The following is an 18,773-nucleotide window of genomic DNA, read 5'->3' as shown; positions in this document are numbered from 1 at the left end:
ACAAGGCAAAACAAAACCAAACCAAAATTCTTTGTTAGCATTTAGAGCTTTTGCACTTTGAGACATTTCTGAATCTATTTAAGATTTGATTATTTTACTGTAAATCCAACCTGATACAACAGTAACAGTAATGAAGTTCTGTTGCCTACTATGTGTCAGGTGTGATGCTAGGTGTTTTACAGCCATTTTCTCATTTAACTGTCCCATAGGCAAAGTATCATAAACTATACTTTACAGATGAGGAAACTGAGGGTCAAAAAGATTAAGTGGTTTAGCCAAGATAATACAGCTAATAAATGACAAAGCCAGAATTCAAAACTCAAGTTTCTCTGATTCTAAAATCCGTATCTTTTCTACTACACTACATTGAATATTATTAAAATGAATCTACTGAATTCTATTATCAACTATGCCTCTGTTATTCAATTAAATGATATGAATTTGATGTTAAGAGAAAAAGCTACATATCTATAAATGATAGGCATGGCATGTAAAGATTTTACTATATGTGTTTATGTTTTTAGGGCCTAGGGCTGAGCCCTCATTCATCTGACTCTAGGATGTAATGAGTTATGTTAAAACTTTAATCCATTCTATTAGGTTTAAACACTAAAAATTGCTACTAAAATGATGTCTCATTCAGGGAAAGCCTCTTCACTCCTCCTTTAGGACAATGGGCAGCACAGAAAGTGTTCGATTTAATTAGTTGTGTATGTAGAAAGAGATGCTCATCTGTTTCCATGGAGTCAAACACATCACTGACATACTTCTCCATGGAAACAGAGATGGGAAAACAGAAAATGCTGAAGTGAATGAATTCACTGAGCAGTTGGTGAGCAAAGAATGAAGGAAAAAAAATTCATCTGTAGTACTACGTTACTAGTTTAGAAAAGAGAAACAGCATGCAGGTAGAGATCATCACATGAGCTACATAAAGGAATGTACAAGATGCACTGAAATTTAAGATGTATCTTAATACCAAAAAATAACATATTGTTTTGGTAGGAATATGCTAATGTTAGGAACTACTACAGAACAAAGGTATTACTGTCTTTGCAAAGAAGACAAAAATGGCAGAATTCTTAAAAGATGAGCAGTGTTACAGCACTAGGTCAGCAATGAGTAGGGGGTTCCTTAAACAAAATGAGAAAAGGCATAGGGAACCAATTTATAAGTAAATTTATCAGCTCTGTGCTTATTTCACATCATGATTGCTTCTTTGTTTTTAAGGAATTTTTTCTTAGGGTGTATAAAATTACAGGAATATTTCAAGTTTTATTCTGTAACATTAATTTTATGATTTAGCCTATATAAGTGCTTTCAATTCACAGCATATTGCACACTTTGTTCTTTTTGAAGGTTGTGTTTCATATGAAAATAATAAAAGATTAATTTTATAGGATATGTTTTCTTAAGGAATTCTGACTTAAATTTTTTTTTCCCAACCCAAGTTAGAATTTAGTACTAACTTGCCTCTCAATTCAAATCAATACAATTCAATTCAGATTTAATCTCAGCCCTCTAGATGATGATAGACTCTTGGGAGGAAAGATACTTAAAAGAATGATTAGAATATTTATTCAGTCCTTCAATAAATAATTCTCATGTGCTTACTGTGTGCCAGTATTGTGCTCGATTTTGTGGATATGATAATGAACTAAACAGACCTAGTCTCTACTCATGTAGGCTACCAGCTAATAGAGGAGAAAGACATTAAAATAGTCATACACATAAATACACAGTTATGATGTGAAGGGAAACTACAGAGTTCCAAGACAGAACACAATGAACAGACTTCACTGAGATTGAATGAGTAGAGCAGGCCTCTTCGAAGAAGTGACCTTAATGCTGAGATCTGAAGGATGAATAAAGGTCAGTCAGACAGAGGATGGGGAGAATAGTATTTCATGCAGAAGCCCTGATATGGAAAAGGGCTTGGCAGTTTTGAGAAATGAAAAGAAAGCAGGTTTTTCTAGGAAGGGAGTGGTGAAATGTGAGGTTGGAGAGGGAAAGAGGTACAGGTATGCTTTCAGATTTTATTCCAAGGACAATGGGAGGCAATTAAAGAGTTTTTTAAAGCAGGAAAATGACATAACTCAACACCCAATATTTAGCATAACTAAACATGGAACATTTAGCCAAAAAAAAAGTCCAAAAAAGGCAAACTAAAGTATAGTGTTCAAGATATATAACTAGGTGGTAAATCTACAATGTAATTATTACCATAAAAGTCAAGACAGCAAATTACTCCAAGGGGGAGGGAAGGATGCAGTAGGGGCCTGTTTTCTTTCAGTAAAATGTGGATTGAGGTAGAGAAGTGGGGACAACAAGCGCAGATGGCTCAGGAAGCTTGGTGTTGGTGACAGAGAGTGATATTTGTCCCCATATCCATTCTCTCATTCCTCTTTTTGGGAACTGAGTGCCCTGAGTTTTAGGCCCTGGGCATGATGCCAATCAGGGAGAGATTTTTTTAGCCTCTTTTGTCCTGGGTGTGGCTCTAAGTCCACCCACTTCCAGAATGACAAATTGCTTTCCTGAATTCTGTTTTCCCCTTCTTACTGGCTGGGCTGGGCTATGACTACAGTGAAAGACTCTGCCTTTGCCTGGAGATGGAAGCCACATGTTGAGAATGGCAAAGCTAAACTCTAGCAGCTTCCCTGGATGGTTGTGTCAAGCAGAGATGCCTATCCACCCTATGCTGCTCACTTGCCTTTGTACTATAATGAGAATGAGACATAATTCTATCTTAGTCAAGTCACGGTTATAGCAGTTTAGCCCATTTACTGGTACACTTACAAAGAAAAGTTGAGCGCTACGGCAATACCCAGAGGGGGATGAAGGACCAAGAAAGGGATTTTTAAATAATGGAGTTAATAGAGCATGTTTAAATGTTGATGGAGAAGAACACAGAATAAAAGAAAAGGTTGAAGATGTATTAACCAGAGGTTAAAAAAAAAAAAGGAACAAGATCCCTGAGAAGATAGGATGGAATAGAATACAGAGTATGTGTGGAAGAACTGACCTTTGACAGAAGGGATATTTACTGTTTCAGCAGGAAGAGAGAAGAAAATGGGTGCAGATGTAGGTAGATTTGTAGATATCATGCTGAAAGAGGGCAGAGTTCCTATTTAATGTTTCCATTTTCAGTAAGGAGCATAAAGCATTAGCTGAGAAGGGAGAGGGAGAACTGGCCTTCCGAATTGCAGTAGAGTGAGAAGTATGAAACAGTCATCACGGAGAAATGTGGTATGATGAACAGAGAGGGCTTAGTGCCCCTTTGAAGTGGATAATCATGAATTTAGGGAGTTACCAATCTTCTAGACAGGTTAAATTGTTCAGGGGTTGGCAGAAGTAGATGGATTAGATCCATCAAGAGTTGGAATTGCAATAGCCAGGTGCAACAGATGAAAAGAGAATTTTTCTGAGAGAAAGGATTTTAATAATAGATTATGGAATCGGGGCTGAATAAGGAGGAAAGTAAAGACAGAAAGAGACTGATGATAAAAACTGGAGTACATAATGGATTGGAGGTCTCAGTGATGTTGAAAAACTATCATTCTCATTAGTAAATGAACTAGAACTAAAAGAGTTTTAGGTGAACAGTGGAATGTTTGAATGAGTGATTCAGAGGTGTGGAAGATGTCAAGTCCCAAGGAGTATCCAACTGTAGATAGCTGAGGTGAAGTGAGGATCACATCTCTGATAGGAAAGAGAAACCTTTGTAGAGTATGTGGTAAAAGGATTTTGTCTTTGAAAATGAGTTGGAGTTTGTTTAGTAGAGGAGAAGGTAGAGGGGTAGAAGGTAGAAAAGGAGAGAGGGAACAGATGTATAGAGAAAAGTAAAGATAAAATTCATGTCATATTGAAGAACAGAAAGCTTAGCCAGGGGTGAGGGTGCATGGGTAGAAGTTGCTGGAGAAATCAGAAATGTAGGGTGAAAATAAATTCTGAAGGAAAAGGAATGGAAGTTCAAGTAGCGTGGACTTTATTTCAAAGCCCAGGTTGTCAATCATGATGCACTAGACATGTGTATAGAGATGACAAATAGAAATTTTTATTTTATTTATTCTCTTTGGGACTAATGACTTGAGAACATGTAGATCTGTGGTTTTCACAATTCTGGATAATTCTCACTCATTTTGTCTTGGAATACCATCTTTCTCCTATTCACTTTATTCTCTAGAACTTCCATAATGGACATTTCTCTCTCTCTCTCTCTATATATATATGATAAGGCAAACTCAATCAATTTCAATCAGTTGAATCAATGACAGGGAGAACACTGAATCAATTTAAAATCATCAAAATTTAAATTATCTGTAAACATTAGGACTCTGGGTATATATTAAATGTTAAAGATCATTATCCAATATCTCATTCCAGATCTCTGTTATTACAGAGCTGAATTCTCTTAACGCCTTAGAGTACATATTCAGATTCCATGCCAAATACACAGATATTTCTCAAGTACTTTTCATCTAATCTTAACTCGTATTTTTGGGGGGAAATAATTTCTTTCTTGTCCAAGCCCCGAAACAAAATGTAAATAACAATGTATTTCCATTAAAATATGTAAGTAAATTGCAAATTAAAACTAAGATGAATAAACCTCCTCAGGACAAGAGTTATTTTTAAAGCTTTTGTATTTAAGGGGAGCTTGGAACTTACCTACGATGAGCTTGTGAAGAGCACCCTTATCTCCATTAATAGCAGCAGCATGAACTTGGGATGCTAATGAGGAACCAGTAAAGAACAAGCTCTCTGACTTGTTCATAGTCTTCTCAACAACTGGAGTCACCTGAAACAACGATGTAACTACTAAACGTCTGTAGGTAACATTTCTGAAACCCATCTCATCAGTTCTAAATGGATGTTATAAATATGGTTTACTAGAATATTTTCACAAGGATTCTAAAAGTTTACAGTCCTAGTCCTAGAATTTCCATAAGATGGCAAATTAGGTGACCCTTTATTCAAGTTGCTCATTTGTAAAATGAGAAGATCAGATGCTTCTAAGACCCTCCTCAAGGGCTGAGGAAAAAAAAAAGCTGAATATTTACCATTAGACACAGGGTTCAAAAGCCTCAGTGACTTGCTAAGTTAATATAGCTGATTTGATTCCACATAATACTAAACAACAGAACTGATATTGGAAATAAAGGTGATGACTAAGCCACAAAATAGAATGATGTGAACTTGACTGTCAAGTTAGAATTAACTAAATTCAAGTACTAAATTAAAAGATGCCTAGTTCTTTCTTTCATGTCCACAAGAGGAGGAATTTTTATTTTTTCTTTCCTTGTGTCCACCAGGGAAATGGTATATACCAAGTCAGAGATCTTGACCTTAGGAACTTACTTGGAAACCACATCATTAGAGTAAACCATGTTTCATTATAGAAAATTCTGCTCTGACTGGTAGTCTGATATGGTTTGACAGAACCTTCTAGAAATGCATTAGCTGCATAGGGAAATAGTGAGTTCCCTGTCATAAGTATGTTTAAGCAGAGGCTAGATTAGTCAGAAGTGCAGCAGGAAGAATTCAAGCATCTGACGGGAAGGAAGGAGGGGTAGTTGCATCAAATCTTACACCTCCTTCTGAAAGCTAAGACGCTATATCAAAGTTCCAAAGTTGAACGTCTACAAGAATCAGGGAGGTAACAGATGCAAGAAACATGGGAAGTCACGGTGATCATGGCAAACTGGAGCATACTTACCTAAAGGGAGCAGCTGTTAATTAGTTACAGTTATTATCTGCCATATGGGTAAGCAAGCCCTCTTCTGATTTTACCAAAAAGTGTCACTCCAATCTCTGTAAGTCCCAAGGATCTAGGATTTTTGTAAGATAAATTTATCACAACTGATGAGCTAGTAATTGGCTGTCACTGACAAGGATTACTGGTTCAAGTTCTGCCTTAGAATGAAAGTACTTCCCTAACTTTAGTAAAGGTCAGCTTTCCATGTCTTTATTTTGCTGACAATTTGAGTTAACATGTTGGCGAAATCCATGGGCGTTTTCAGACACTTCTGTCATGTCTGAGCGTGTCTGTCATGTCAGAAAAACCAGTCAGATGCAGGATTATATTGAAGTGACTTGAAGAAGTTACAAAACAGGGGTGGACGTGGAAACATGGTAGAGGAGTAATTGCACTTGGGCTCAAGGTCCAGTTCTGTTAATAATATGCAGTGTGCAACTACTCTATATAAAAATGATAAAAAAAAATTTCTTCTGTTTAGTACAGGGGACTATATTCAATATCTTGTAGTAACCTATAATGAAAAAGAGTAATGAAAATAAATATATGTATGTATACATATGACTGGAAACATTATGCTGTACACCAGAAACTGACACATCATAATTGACTATATTTCAAATTAAAAAAATAATATGTATTGCACACTTAGGCTACCTCAGTTCTGATTTTCTGTAAAATATGAAACATGAAAATTGTAGACCATGTTGATTTATTCAACAAGTTGAGTGCCAACTATGTGCTAGGTACGGTTCTAAACTCTAATGCCTGTCACTTTCGATTCTAAGTGATCAGAGTTTGAGGCACAATGAGAATCACAAAAAACTCTTCATACCTTTTGAAAAATCCACCAAAAATGATCTCAGTTATATATATTTATATGTACTTCATTTCATAATTCTTAGCATTTAGCACAGTAACAGGTATATAGCTGGTGTTCAGTAAATATCTGTTGAATGAAAAGTCATAGGCTGGGTGTTAAGTCCAGAGGGTGAGCAGGATCAAAGTTTTATTTCTTAGAGTAATGAGTTCACACTCTTGAGTCTCTGCTCTTTTTTAATTCCTCATTTCTATCTCTCTGTCAGAGAGGCCGCTTAGCGGTACAGAGATAAGAACACTGGACTAGGAGAGAAGAGACCTAATTAAAAGCCTTGGCTCTATCACTATTTAATTTTGTTAGACTGAGAATCCTTTTTTTTTTTTTTAAATAGCTCAAATGTATTTTTTTAAGCGCTAATGCTTTTTGTAAATTTTTATGGATGAAGACCAAAACCACTTTGCTCATTATGAAGTGCTATAAAACGCTAAGGTATCATCATCATTAACTAATTACAAAACAAGCCAGTGTAATAAATGCTCTAATAACTGTTAACTATAGAAATCTAGTGGTACTGTAGTCACAAGCAAAGGAAGAGTAATATTGATTAGGATCAAAGTGTTGGTTGTTTGGTAAGTTCTCAGAGATGGTGACATATGTGAAGTGGCTATCCAGGTAGAGAAAGGGTTAGGGCCATTCCAGGCAGCAGGGAAGCTGAAGCAAAGGCAAGGAATAGGGAGAACCACGGAAGGGAGCCGAATGCCTCCTTGTTATGTAGTGGCGATTGTGTGGCTACCACTTGGGGCACGTGAACCTGGCTGGGTGTTTGTAGATGAAGCTGGAGAGCTAACCGGGGCCAGGTTAAGTTCCTCAACTGCTTGGCTAACGAATTTTGCAATTATCCTGTAGGAGTGATCCATGCGTTAGTAGCAGTCACTCTCCCACAGAGCTTTTCAGTTTACTACGTGCTTTCCCATTCCATGCCATATCTATTCCTTACAGGAGCCCAAAGAGACAATTAGGGATAAGTCATAGACACATTCCACTGAAACCCAGAGAGGTGGCTCTAAATTTATGATGCAGGCATTAGCGCAGAAAGAAGCAGCAGCAGGAGAGGAGGCCAGTGATAGAGATTCAGGCCACAGACCAGGACGGCCGTGAGTTTGCGGGAGGGGTCAAGGCAGTGCAGATCGATGCGCGCCTCCCCAGCCAGGCCCCCTCCTACTCACCGTCGCCTCCTCCAGGACTCACGTCCTGGGGGCGGCTCCAGGAGGCACGACCCCCGCTGGGCCGCCCCTCCAGCCAGGCCAGGCCACTACATCCGGCTGGAACAGAGCCCACCGCGAGGAAACTAGCGGAACCCCTCGGAAGGCCGCCCGAGGCTCTCGACCGCACAGCCTTCTGGGAATTGTAGTTCCCATTTTCAGAAGCACAGACGTACACCCGCCCTCCGCCCTTTCTATCCCACAGGGCCCCGCGCGCAGCGGACTCGGTGGACTTGGGCCGAGAGCCCGATGGGAAAAGAGTTCTGGGTGCCCGATGACGTGCTCTTTAAGAATGGCACAAGACTACATTTCCCAATGTGCTCAGAAGTGGGCAGGACCCGGAAGTGAGGGTGTGCGAGGCCTCTCTGGAAGTTGTCCCGGGTGTTCGCTGCTGGAGCTCCGGGTCGAGAGGACGAGGTGCCGCTGCCGGGAGAATCCTCCGCTGCCGCCGGCTCCCGGAGCCCAGCCCTTTCCTAACCCAACCCAACCCAACCCTGTCCAGTCCCAGCCGCCAACGCCCGTCCCTGCCGCGGACCTCGGCGTTACCATGAATCCTGCCGTCTTCCTATCCTTACCCGACCTCAGATGCTCCCTGCTGCTCCTGGTGAGTGATTAAAGGAATGACAGACCCTTCGACAGACGCATGGACGGACTCCCGCTCTCGCCAAGGGGTTCACAGCTGCCCCTACCCCTGCTTTTTTTATCTTTTCCTCTGGTGGCGTGGAGTGCACCCTCTCCCTCTGCCTTCATTCTTGGAATCAGTCTATCCGCTTTCCAGGCCCGGGGTTCCCGAGGCCTGAGAAACCACGGTCGGAGGTTGGGACCTGTAAACAGGAGAACTGACCCTGGGAGAAGGGTCTGTGGGAGGGTCACGGCAGGGAGCGCCCCTTCCCCCGGAGTTCGGAGGTTGTTTTAGTCTAAAGGGCTCATGGGCCTGGTGGTAGCTTGACTGCAGAAGGACCGTCCATGGACCTACTCTTTCCTTCCACCCCGTCCTTTGGGAAGAGTATGGGGCCGACAGGTGCTGGGGTCTTGTGAATCTCGCTCTAGAGCTCTGAAACGGTGCCCGGGTTGGCGGAGCCCTCTGTTGTGGCTTGATGCGATTGGTTGGGAACCCGGAACTGGAAAACTGGTTTGGTGTCCACTGGGGGAGTAAAGGTTTGGAGGGTGGAGGCTGTGATTACCAGAAAGCCTCAGCGCAGGGCCTCCCTCAAATCTTGTTATACCGCGCCCCGAACCCGAAATTTAAGCAGAATTGTTCTTAAGTGCTCTGGATTTGTGAACGACCAGGTATTCTGCATACATAGGCGCTTACTGCTTAACTCCCTCACCGGCTCAGCACCATCCCATCTTGTAAAGGAATCTTCCCCCAGTCCCTCTTCCTCCAAAGTACATCTTGAGTGTGCAGCCTAAGTAATCCAGACTGCAGGTCAAATTGACAAAAGTGAAGGACTGACTCAATATGGCAAAATAATGTACCTTTAACTGAGCTGTTATAATACAGTATTTGAAAATACTTTAATTGTGGTAGATTTTTTTAAAAGCGAAGTTTAAGATGAACATTAAGTCAAAATTACTCTTTGATAGTGTAAAAAACATAATTAAGTCACTCATAGGAAGTCATACAGCAGGTTACCGGCAGAACTGGGATTTGAAGCGGGTGTCTTGACTCAACAATGCTTATTCTACCGTGTCACGTTAAATTTCTAATATTTGTGTTTGGAATAATTTCTCTCTTTTTCGCCCTCTTCCCTTTTCCCTTCTCTCTCCTCTCTTTTCTTTGTGATTTTCAAGTTATATGCAAAAGCCAGACCCAGTACTTGGGCCTTTTCAGAGGAAAATACTATAAAAAAAACTAAACGGGATATTGAAGTACTTTCGAGAACAAAAAGTTGTATATAAATGTGGTAATGTTAAATAATAAAGTGTCTTGCTGTCACTTCTTATAAGTCTACAGTAATTAGTGACCTCTCTGTAGAGGAAAATATTCTGTATAGAGCTGTTTCTTGGTGATTGCATTGTATGCTGTAGGTTTCTTCCTTTTAGAAGTCCTGGAATAATACTTATTTGTTATTAAAGACCACACTCTCTTTAAGGGTAATGCATACTAATCTTTCCTTTATCCATAAAATGGCCAGAATTATGAGTTGTCTGCTAGAAATTACTTTTAGGTTGTAAAAAGTACAAAGGGCAAAAATCTTAAGAGATTGGAAAAGAAAAGTTGAAATACTGAATAAGAAAACTACATCAGATTCACTGGTTGTAAATTTAAGTTAAACTTACTTAAAATAAGAGCTAAGTTTAAGAAGGAGAAAGAATTTATTTTGAAATAAGTCATGCTTTTTATAGAAAACCTACAAATCCTGTTAAACATAAAAAAGAATCTTTTCCCTAATAATTCTAAAATCTAGTTAACATTTTGTATATTTATCTTTCTAAGTAAATGCAGAGGAGTAGAAGACATTTTAGAGAATACCTGTAAAGGTTAATAGACTGGAAAACAAAGACCAAGAAAAAGTTTAGTAAACCAGAGTTACAAGTTCAGCTAGATTCAGTTTGAACACAGTATTTACCAAAGTAGTTTTAATAATCATATAATAGTTAGCAAATATTTATAGAACATCTGTCTAATCACAATTTGAACTGGTAATTCTGTTCTGATGATGGAACTTGCTTACTCAGGATCCTACCTGTCTAAAAAATGTGTGCTTTATCGTCCCAAACGTACTTTCTTCCTCCTCCCTCCAACTTCCCCTCTCAGACTTCACATTTACTCCTTCCCACGTAAAGCCATTGAATGTCCAAGTTCCCACCTAGCTGAGATAATTTTTTTTCTTAAATGGCCTGCTCTAAAAAGCCATATATTCTCTTACCACAATTTATTCTGGGAAACTATACCTGTGCCCTAAATAACTAGATCTGTTAAGACTTAGTGGTGTTCAAAGATAGCTGAAACATAAAACCCTAAATTTCTGCAGGCAGGTAGTTTTTTTTCTCCTGATCTCAAAAGCATTTGGGGACATATTCTATGCTTAGAAAGCCTTTCTGGGATGGGTAGCTAAACATAAAAGCTCAATGTGACAACTTTTTTGTCCTGAGCTTTTATGTATAGATATATATAAAGTCAAGGCCTTAGAGAATGAATTCTTTTATTTCAGACTTGCTTTATTAAACACTGCCACTGCCTTTAAATATTTTTAAACTCCACTGAATTTGCAGCATGTCTTGGATGAAGTGAGGTTGTAGTATTGATACACTGATTTTGGTTAAGTTGGAAGAGAAATTTGAGTCACCTGGCAAATGCAAAGAGGCCACAATCCTTCTGATACCTTTTCTATACCTCACTATATATATTGTTTCTGTTGTGGTTTGAGTGGATCCATTAGATATGCATGTGATTACAACTTTAGTTTTTGAACTTTATAATCTCTGCCGTTTATCTGTTCTTCATATTTTGTGGATGATTTGAATGCTGGACAGCAGCGTTTCTTTGCTAACGCCCCATGTATATAATATTGGGATTGGGAAATTGCTTCCCAGTTGTGTGTGCTTTTAAGGAGAGCTGCCTGAATCAGAAAAAAGCACCTGACCAAATGTATCTTGGCACTATCTTTTCATTTTGCTCTGTGACGATCATTACTTGGCAGTTTACAGGATAAGTTAAGGAAATATTTCATTTATCACTCTAACCAAAGAATCAGTTACTTATTAATTTGCCCTTTTCTGCTTATCTTTTTGAGGTGGATTTATTCAGGCAGGATCAACAGTGATCATTTTTCCCTTCAATTAGTTACTTCTTAGCAGTTGTTCTTCCTGTATTGGTTGTGTACAACAGTTTTGAAAAGGTGAGATAAGAGAAGTAAGACTAAATTGGAGTGAGGTTGTTTGATATACCCTAAGTAACCTCTTACATGGACAAGAAATTTGTAACACTCCACTCCAGTTGCTTTATTAAAGACACTTTCTTCTTAATCCCTTGATGGTTATGTTTATAGGTAATAAGTTGTTAGTAGCCCAAATTGCCTTGTGCCTGGACTTTAAGGTTTTTGCCATTATTACTCCTGGTTTGTTCAAAATGTATAAGAAGCCAAGAAAAGTTCGCTTAGGTTAGGAAACTAAGTCAACTAGAGAGTTAAGTAAACATTTAATTAAACTCTTTATAAATTCCTTAAAAATAAGTACAGTAGAATTCAGAGATGTCAGTTTTAACCGTTAGGGCCGATAATAAATACTGATTCCTGTCTTCAAGAAGAGTACTTTTTGGAGACATGTAGTTCCATTCGTGACTCAGTGAATTATTTATTTTACTGACATGACTTGCCAGATCAGTGGTTTACAAAACATGGTTGTTCATTAGAATCTCTTGGAGCAGTTTTAATACAATGTTATCTAGGCCCTGTACAGGCTAATTATATCTGTGGGACCTGAACACTGGCTTTTTTTTTTAATTCCCAGTTGATTAATTTTTTTCTCTAGTATGTCTCTCTTAAAGATAATTAAACAACAAAACAAACCCCAGAATACCATTATCACATCTAGAAAAGTTAACAGAAATGCCTTTATGTCATCAAATACCTAGTCAATGTTCAGATTTTCCTGACTGTTTCAAAGAATTTTTTTTTTAACCAATTGAATGTTCACAGCAGGAGCCATATAGAATCCATACATTTTTAATTGGCTTATATGTTTTTTTTTTTATAAAACTTCATAAATCTGTAGATTCTCTTTCTGTCTCATTTTTTCCCCTTGGTAATTTATTATTAAGGAAACTAGATCCTCTGTCCTACAGAGTTTCACACTTTCTGGATATTACTAATTATATCTTCGTGGTGTAGTTTTATGTTTCTCTGTTCCTTTTATTCACTATAAATGTATAATTAAATTTATATGGTCTTAACCACCAACTGAATAGTTAGGTTAATTTGTTTCATTTAGCTTTCAACTTTTAGTTAAAAAATTATCTTTTAATATATAATTATGTAAATTTTACTGCTCCCAGTGCCAAATCTATAAAACAAACTAATGTTTACATAAGGCTAACTTGTATCCCTGTCTCTTCTACTCTATCTTCCTCTTCTATAAAAAAACTTTTAAAAATTTTTTCAATTTTTAATTCTTCCTTTTAAAACGAAAATGTAAGCAATCTACTTGTATTTACATATGTGTATATTTGTTTCTCCGTCCCCTTTGATAAGCTCTAGAATATTATTCATACTTTTCTCAGCCTACCCCTCTCTCCTTTTAAACTCTAAAGTGTATCCTAGAGATCAGGATAGAAATATTCCTTGTTTCTTTTAAACAGCTTATTGCTCCTCTGTGTGGAAGTGCCAGTCTACTATTGTTTCCATTCTTTTGCTGTAAGAAATACATACGTACAGGTTAATCTTTGCAGAACTATTTTTGCTACTGTATCTTTGAGGTAGATTCCTATTGAAGCTGCTAAGAAAATGATAAATGTATTTGTCACTTTGTAGATGTCCCTAGATAGTAGAAATTCCTCTCTACTGGAGTTTTGCCATTTTGAATTCTCACCAACAATGTAACAGACTTCCTCCCATACTTGCTAACAAGGTTGATGTTAAATGATAGCATGTTTGTCAATGTGGTACGTGAGAAAAGGTATCTCAGTGCATTTTAATTTGATTCTCTTTTAATATGAGTATGATTGAGCTTTTTAATGTAAATAGGCCGTTTGAGTTCTTTTACAGGGAATTCTTAATCCTTTATCTCCTTAGTGGATTCTGTGATGCAGCCAGATTGAGAGGCACTGGAATATACTACCCTATCTGAATTCAGTAATATTTCTGATGGGTTAAAACTTGTAAAAGCCTTGGAAAAGATGCGTAATTCTCACAGTTACTGAAAACCTTTTCCATACTGTAGACCATGACTTTTAATAGCTTTATAGTAGTTCAACTTTTAGATGCACTATAGTTTGCTTCATTGTTAAAACATTTAGGTTACTGGTTATTTCCAATTTTTCACAATTATGAAAAAAGTACAAGAGTACGCACGCAATGATGTTCACTGCACATCTCCAAATGTATCCTCAGATTACTTTTCTAGAATTATATTTCTTGGATCCTACAGTATGTCTGTTATTTAGAATTTCTGATTCATAGTACAAATATGCCCTACTGAAAAGCTGTACCAATGTTTATTTCTCCCAACAGTGTATGAATATGCTCACTTCCTCACACTGTAGGTACAGTGGGTGTTTTTGTAGTCTGTGCCAGTTTAGTAGACCAAAAATAATATCTGATTTAAAATTACATTTCTTTGATTATAACCAAAGTTGAACATTTTTTTCATATTTAATGACCATTTATATTCCTATGTATGTATATGTATGTGTTCATGTTATTTTCCCCTTTTTCAAACATTGTTTACTGTTACTTCTTCTAGTAATTCAGGATAAATGTACTCACAAGATGCAGTTTAAAACAGTGGAAAGTGTTATTCCTTTGTCTATTAATTTAGTGTCCATTTAAGAGGTAGCATAGTGCAAAGAATTTTGGACTACATGTCAGGGCATCAGTGTACAAGTTCCACCCCTTCCATATTGTTAACACCATAATCACCTAACTAAATGTTTCAGTCTATAAGGTAAGCACACTGACTTCTATGATTCAGTGATTTTTGTGTGTAGTCTGTCTTATTTTTAAAAAAGGATGTTCCTCTAACTCCCCTAATTAGTAGATTTATTATTTGATTGGGTATTTCCTCAAAAAATCTGCTAGCTTTGCAGGTCTGTGCCCCCTTGCCCTTTTATCCCGTGTCAGGAATAGCATGCTTTGGTTATAGCTTTTCTGATATCGATTATTGTTGCACTCTGTTTCATTTAACCGACTAAATGAAAAAAGTTTGACTTTTCACAGTATTTAGTGCTCTTTAGCATACCTTTGATTTCACAGAGGAGAACTACCTATGGCCCAGGCTGAAGGAACTTTATTTTTTTGGTGTTATTCTTTCCTTTTCTGCTGTCACTTTGGATGCCTGTGGGCCATCTGCTATGGAAGAGCGAAAGATAATTGCGATTCATACCATGCTTCCAAGGAATTTATAATTCAGTAGGGGGTAGAATTTGTATATATAAATAATTAGAATTCCAAGTTGAAAGTGTTAGGTGCTCTTAAGGTATTTGTAGAAGTGGGTTCTAGATCCTGCCATTCAGAGATGCGGTGGTGACCCCTGGCTTCAGCATCATCTAGGAGCTTCTTCCAGTGTCCTCACCCTAGGCCTACTCATTCAGAATCTGCACTTCAACAATGAACCTAGCTGATTGATATATGGCCATTAAAGTATGAGAAGTACAGCTGTAGATAATTTGAAAGAAACAAATTGCTTCTTACTGGGAGATTCAGAGAAGTCTTGAAGGAAGATGAGAGTCGAGCCTTGAAAGGTTAAATTGATGGGTTAATTTTCAGTCTTGAGTGGAATAAATAAGAACAGTTATACCTTTCAATAACTTAATAAAACTTTAGCATGAATTGGACATCTGGTTTTTTTTTCTTTCTTTCTTTTTAAAAAAAAGAAGTCTTGCTGTCTGGCTTGCTGATACGGCCAGATGTCAGAATTGGCCCTAAAGAAGCTGGCAAACCCTTTGGCCAATTTCCATTAGAACAGCTCATTATTATCTTAGCCAAAATAAAAATCATGGTCTTTAGTGGATTCTTACCAACATTCCGATTACTCCATTTAAGAGGAGAGGGGGAAAAATGCCACTTTGGAGAAGTTTCTTGTGTAATGCCATGGATCTCAGGTCTTGGTTCTGTCCTTGTAAAGACTGAAATCAAATTCTGTCTTGATTCCCCTGGTGGTATTATGATCCAGGTCTCTATGATTCCTTCAGCCCTGTGCCTTTTCTCATTATGTAGAACCTAGAGCATTGTATTTTAATGTGTCTGGTTTTCAGTCACTTGATCTTGGAGACACAAATGTTACAAATAGAATAGAGAAAAGCAGTGAAAAAGAAGGAAGAAATCATTTCAGAAAAAACATTCTAGTACTGGAGCTAAAGAAAACTATTGGGTGAATAGTAGAGTGGCAGTACTTTTTCCATTTCTTCCTTAAGATTATTCATAACTGGATTTAAGAGATTTTAGAAAAAGTTTTTTAGGAATCAGAAGAATTTTTGACCCTGGAAAAAGGAGTTGAAACCCTTTTTATTTGTATAGGACTCTACCATTAGTGTTTTAGTAAGTTCAGTAGGTGGGATGTAAGAACCATGAGTGGATCGCATGCAGTTAAGTTATAATTATCTAGAGTTGTTCTGTAAATTTAAACTCATTAAAATAGAATAAAATATAAAATTCCATTCCTCAGTCACAGTAGCCACATTTCAAGGGGACAGTAGTCACACGTGACTAGTGGCTACGGTATTGAACAAAGCAGATGATGGAACATTTCCGTTGTTACAGAAAGTGTCGTTGGATAGTGCTGACCCAGAGCTTCGCTCTTGCTGTCTCAGAAACCAAGACAAAGGTGAGGTAAAGACTGAGGAAAATTCCTCAAATAGTGTTTCAAAGCTTGTGAGGAACATATGTCTTGCCTGTCCAAGGAATAGCAATAGCCTAGGAAAAATGTCGGTAATCTTATCAGTGAGCACAGATTTGGCTTTTGGTTGCCTGATGGCAGATAGGGAGGCATCAGAGAATACTGGTTAAAACTCAAAAGTAAGTTTGAGTGTTAGTGTTGATTCTTCTGCTTACTTACACAGTCATTAGGGCAAATGATTTTCATTTTTGAGGCCTTAGTTTTTCAACTGAAAATTAAATAGGATTGCAGAGACTGCTTTGGAGTGTCTAATGGACATTCTAGTGCAACATGACTGTGACTTTGGGATTTGAGAGCTTACAGTTTGTCTCTGTGATAATATCCCTTTTGAGGCCTTCATCTTATTTTTTTTTTCTTTAACGCCTTTATTGTGATATGATTCCTATACAGTAAACTACACATATTTCAGCTGTACAATTTGATGAATTCGAATACATGTATTCACCGATGAAACCACCACCACAATCAAGATAGCTAGCATTTCCATCACTCCCCAGGGGGTGCAAACTTTGAATTCCCAATTATCCCTTCCCACCCCCTTTATCTCCTGGTAACCATAAGTTTGTTCTTTATGTCTGTGAGTCTGTTTCTGTTTTGTAGATAAGTTCTTTTGTGTCCTTTTTTAAGATTCTACATATAAGTGGTATCATATGGTATTTTTCCTTCTCTTTCTGACTTACTTCACTTAGAATGACGATCTCCAGGTCCATCCATGTTGATGCAAATGGCATTATTTCATTTTTTTGATGACTGAGTAATATTTCATTTATATATATACCACATCTTCTTGATCCAGTCATCTGTTGATGGACATTTGGGTTGTTCCATGTCTTCGCTATAGTAAACAGTGCTACTGTGAACATTGGAGTGCATGTGCCTTTTCGAATTATTTTTTTCCTCCAGATATGTGCCCAGGTGTGGGATTGCTAAATCATATGGTAAGTCTATTTCTAGTGTTTTGAGGAATCTCCATACTGTCCTCCATTGTGGCTGCACCAGTTTACATTCCCACCAACAGAGTAGAAAGTTTCCTTTTTCTCCACACCCTCTCCAGCATTTATCATTTGTGGACTTTTTTTTATTTTTTAGATTCCACATATGAGTGATCTCATATGGTATTTTTCTTTCTCTTTCTGGCTTACTTCACTTAGAATGACATTCTCCAGGAACATCCATGTTGCTGCAAATGGCGTTATGTTGTCATCTTTATGGTATTCCATTGTATAAATATACCACATCTTCTTTATCCAGTCATCTGTTGATGGACATTTAGGCTGTTTCCATGTCTTGGCTATTGTTTGTGAACTTTTTAATGATGGCCATTCTGACTGGTGTGAGGTGATATCTCATTGTAGTTTTGATTTACATTTCTCTAACAATTAGTAATATTGAGCATCTTTTGATGTGCTTGTTGGCCATCTGGATGTCTTCTTTGGAGAGATACCTATTTAGGTCTTCTGCCCATTTTTTGATTGGGTTGCTTATTTTTTTTGATATTAAGCTGTATGAACTGTTTGTTTATTTTGGAAATTTGGAATACTGTTTGTATTATTTGGGAAATACCCAGTCAAATTATAAATCTCCCTTTTGGTTGCATCATTTGCAAGTATTTTCTCCTGTTCTGTAGGTTGTCTTTTAGTTTCGTTGATGGTAACTCAGGTGTGCAAAAGCTTTAAGTTTAATTAGATCCCATTTGTTTATTTTTGCTTTTATTTCCTGTACTCTAGGACCTGGTTCGAAAAAAATATTGCTGTGATTTATGTCAAAGACTACTCTGCCTGTGTTTTCCTCTAGGAGTTTTATAGTATCTGGTCTTACATTTAGTTCTTTAATCCATTTTGAGTTTATTTTTGCATATGGTGTTAGAGAATGTTCTAATTTCAGTCTTTCACAGGTAGCTTTCTTGTTTTCCCAGCACCACTTGTTGAAGATACTGTCTTTTCTCTATTGCATATTCTTGTCTCCTTTGTCATAGATTAATTGCCCGTAAGTGTGTGGGTTTACTTCTGGACTTTCTATCCTGTTCCATTGATCTGTTTCTGTGCCAGTACCATACTATTTTGATTGCTGTAACTTTATAGTATTGTCTGAAGTTAGGGAGCATGATTCCTCCAGCTCTGTTCTCCTTTTTCAGGACTGTTTTGGCTATTTGAAGTCTTTTGTGTTTCCATACAAAATTTTAACTTTTTTTGTTCCAGCTCTATGAAAAATGTCATTGGTAATTTGATAGAGATTGCATTCAATCTCTTTATTGCCTTGGTTAGTATGGCCATTTTAACAATATTGATTCTTCCAGTCCAAGAACAGGGTATGTCTTTCCATCTGTTTATGTTGTCTTCAATTTCTTTCATCAGTGTCTTACAGTTTTTGGAGTACAGAT

At 37.5% G+C, this 18,773-nt stretch overlaps 2 protein-coding genes across 14 annotated transcripts in view; one reads left to right on the top strand and one right to left on the bottom strand.

Annotated features, from left to right (window-relative positions):
• INVS (inversin) overlaps window positions 1–7,956 on the bottom strand; it is a 122,004-nt gene extending 114,048 nt beyond the window's left edge. For 9 of the 13 annotated variants that reach the window (XR_004136298.2, XR_010382761.1, XR_010382763.1 and 6 more), the window contains exons 1-2: window positions 7,802–7,956; window positions 4,669–4,798 (exon numbers count right to left, since the gene is read on the bottom strand). Coding sequence is in view for 4 of the 13 variants with exons in the window: in XM_031450097.2 (XP_031305957.1) it covers window positions 4,669–4,774 (106 nt within the window). In the remaining 9 variants the exon portion in view is untranslated. Of the gene's footprint in view, window positions 1–4,668; window positions 4,799–7,801 lie in introns of those variants that run through there. The other 4 variants (XM_031450101.2, XM_031450100.2, XM_031450099.2 and 1 more) reach the window with 2 other exon arrangements.
• Window positions 7,957–8,090: 134 nt separating this feature from the next.
• Window positions 8,091–18,773, top strand: part of ERP44 (endoplasmic reticulum protein 44) — a 72,444-nt gene continuing 61,761 nt past the window's right edge. Inside the window, exon 1 of the mRNA XM_010977454.3 lies at window positions 8,091–8,441. Coding sequence (XP_010975756.2) covers window positions 8,112–8,441 — 330 coding nt within the window. The 5' untranslated portion in view covers window positions 8,091–8,111. The remainder of the gene's footprint in view (window positions 8,442–18,773) is intronic.

The sequence above is a fragment of the Camelus dromedarius genome, chromosome 10, assembly GCF_036321535.1.
Source record: "Camelus dromedarius isolate mCamDro1 chromosome 10, mCamDro1.pat, whole genome shotgun sequence".
Classification (NCBI taxonomy): Eukaryota; Metazoa; Chordata; class Mammalia; order Artiodactyla; family Camelidae; genus Camelus; species Camelus dromedarius.
This window is presented reverse-complemented; position numbering and strand designations above follow the sequence as displayed.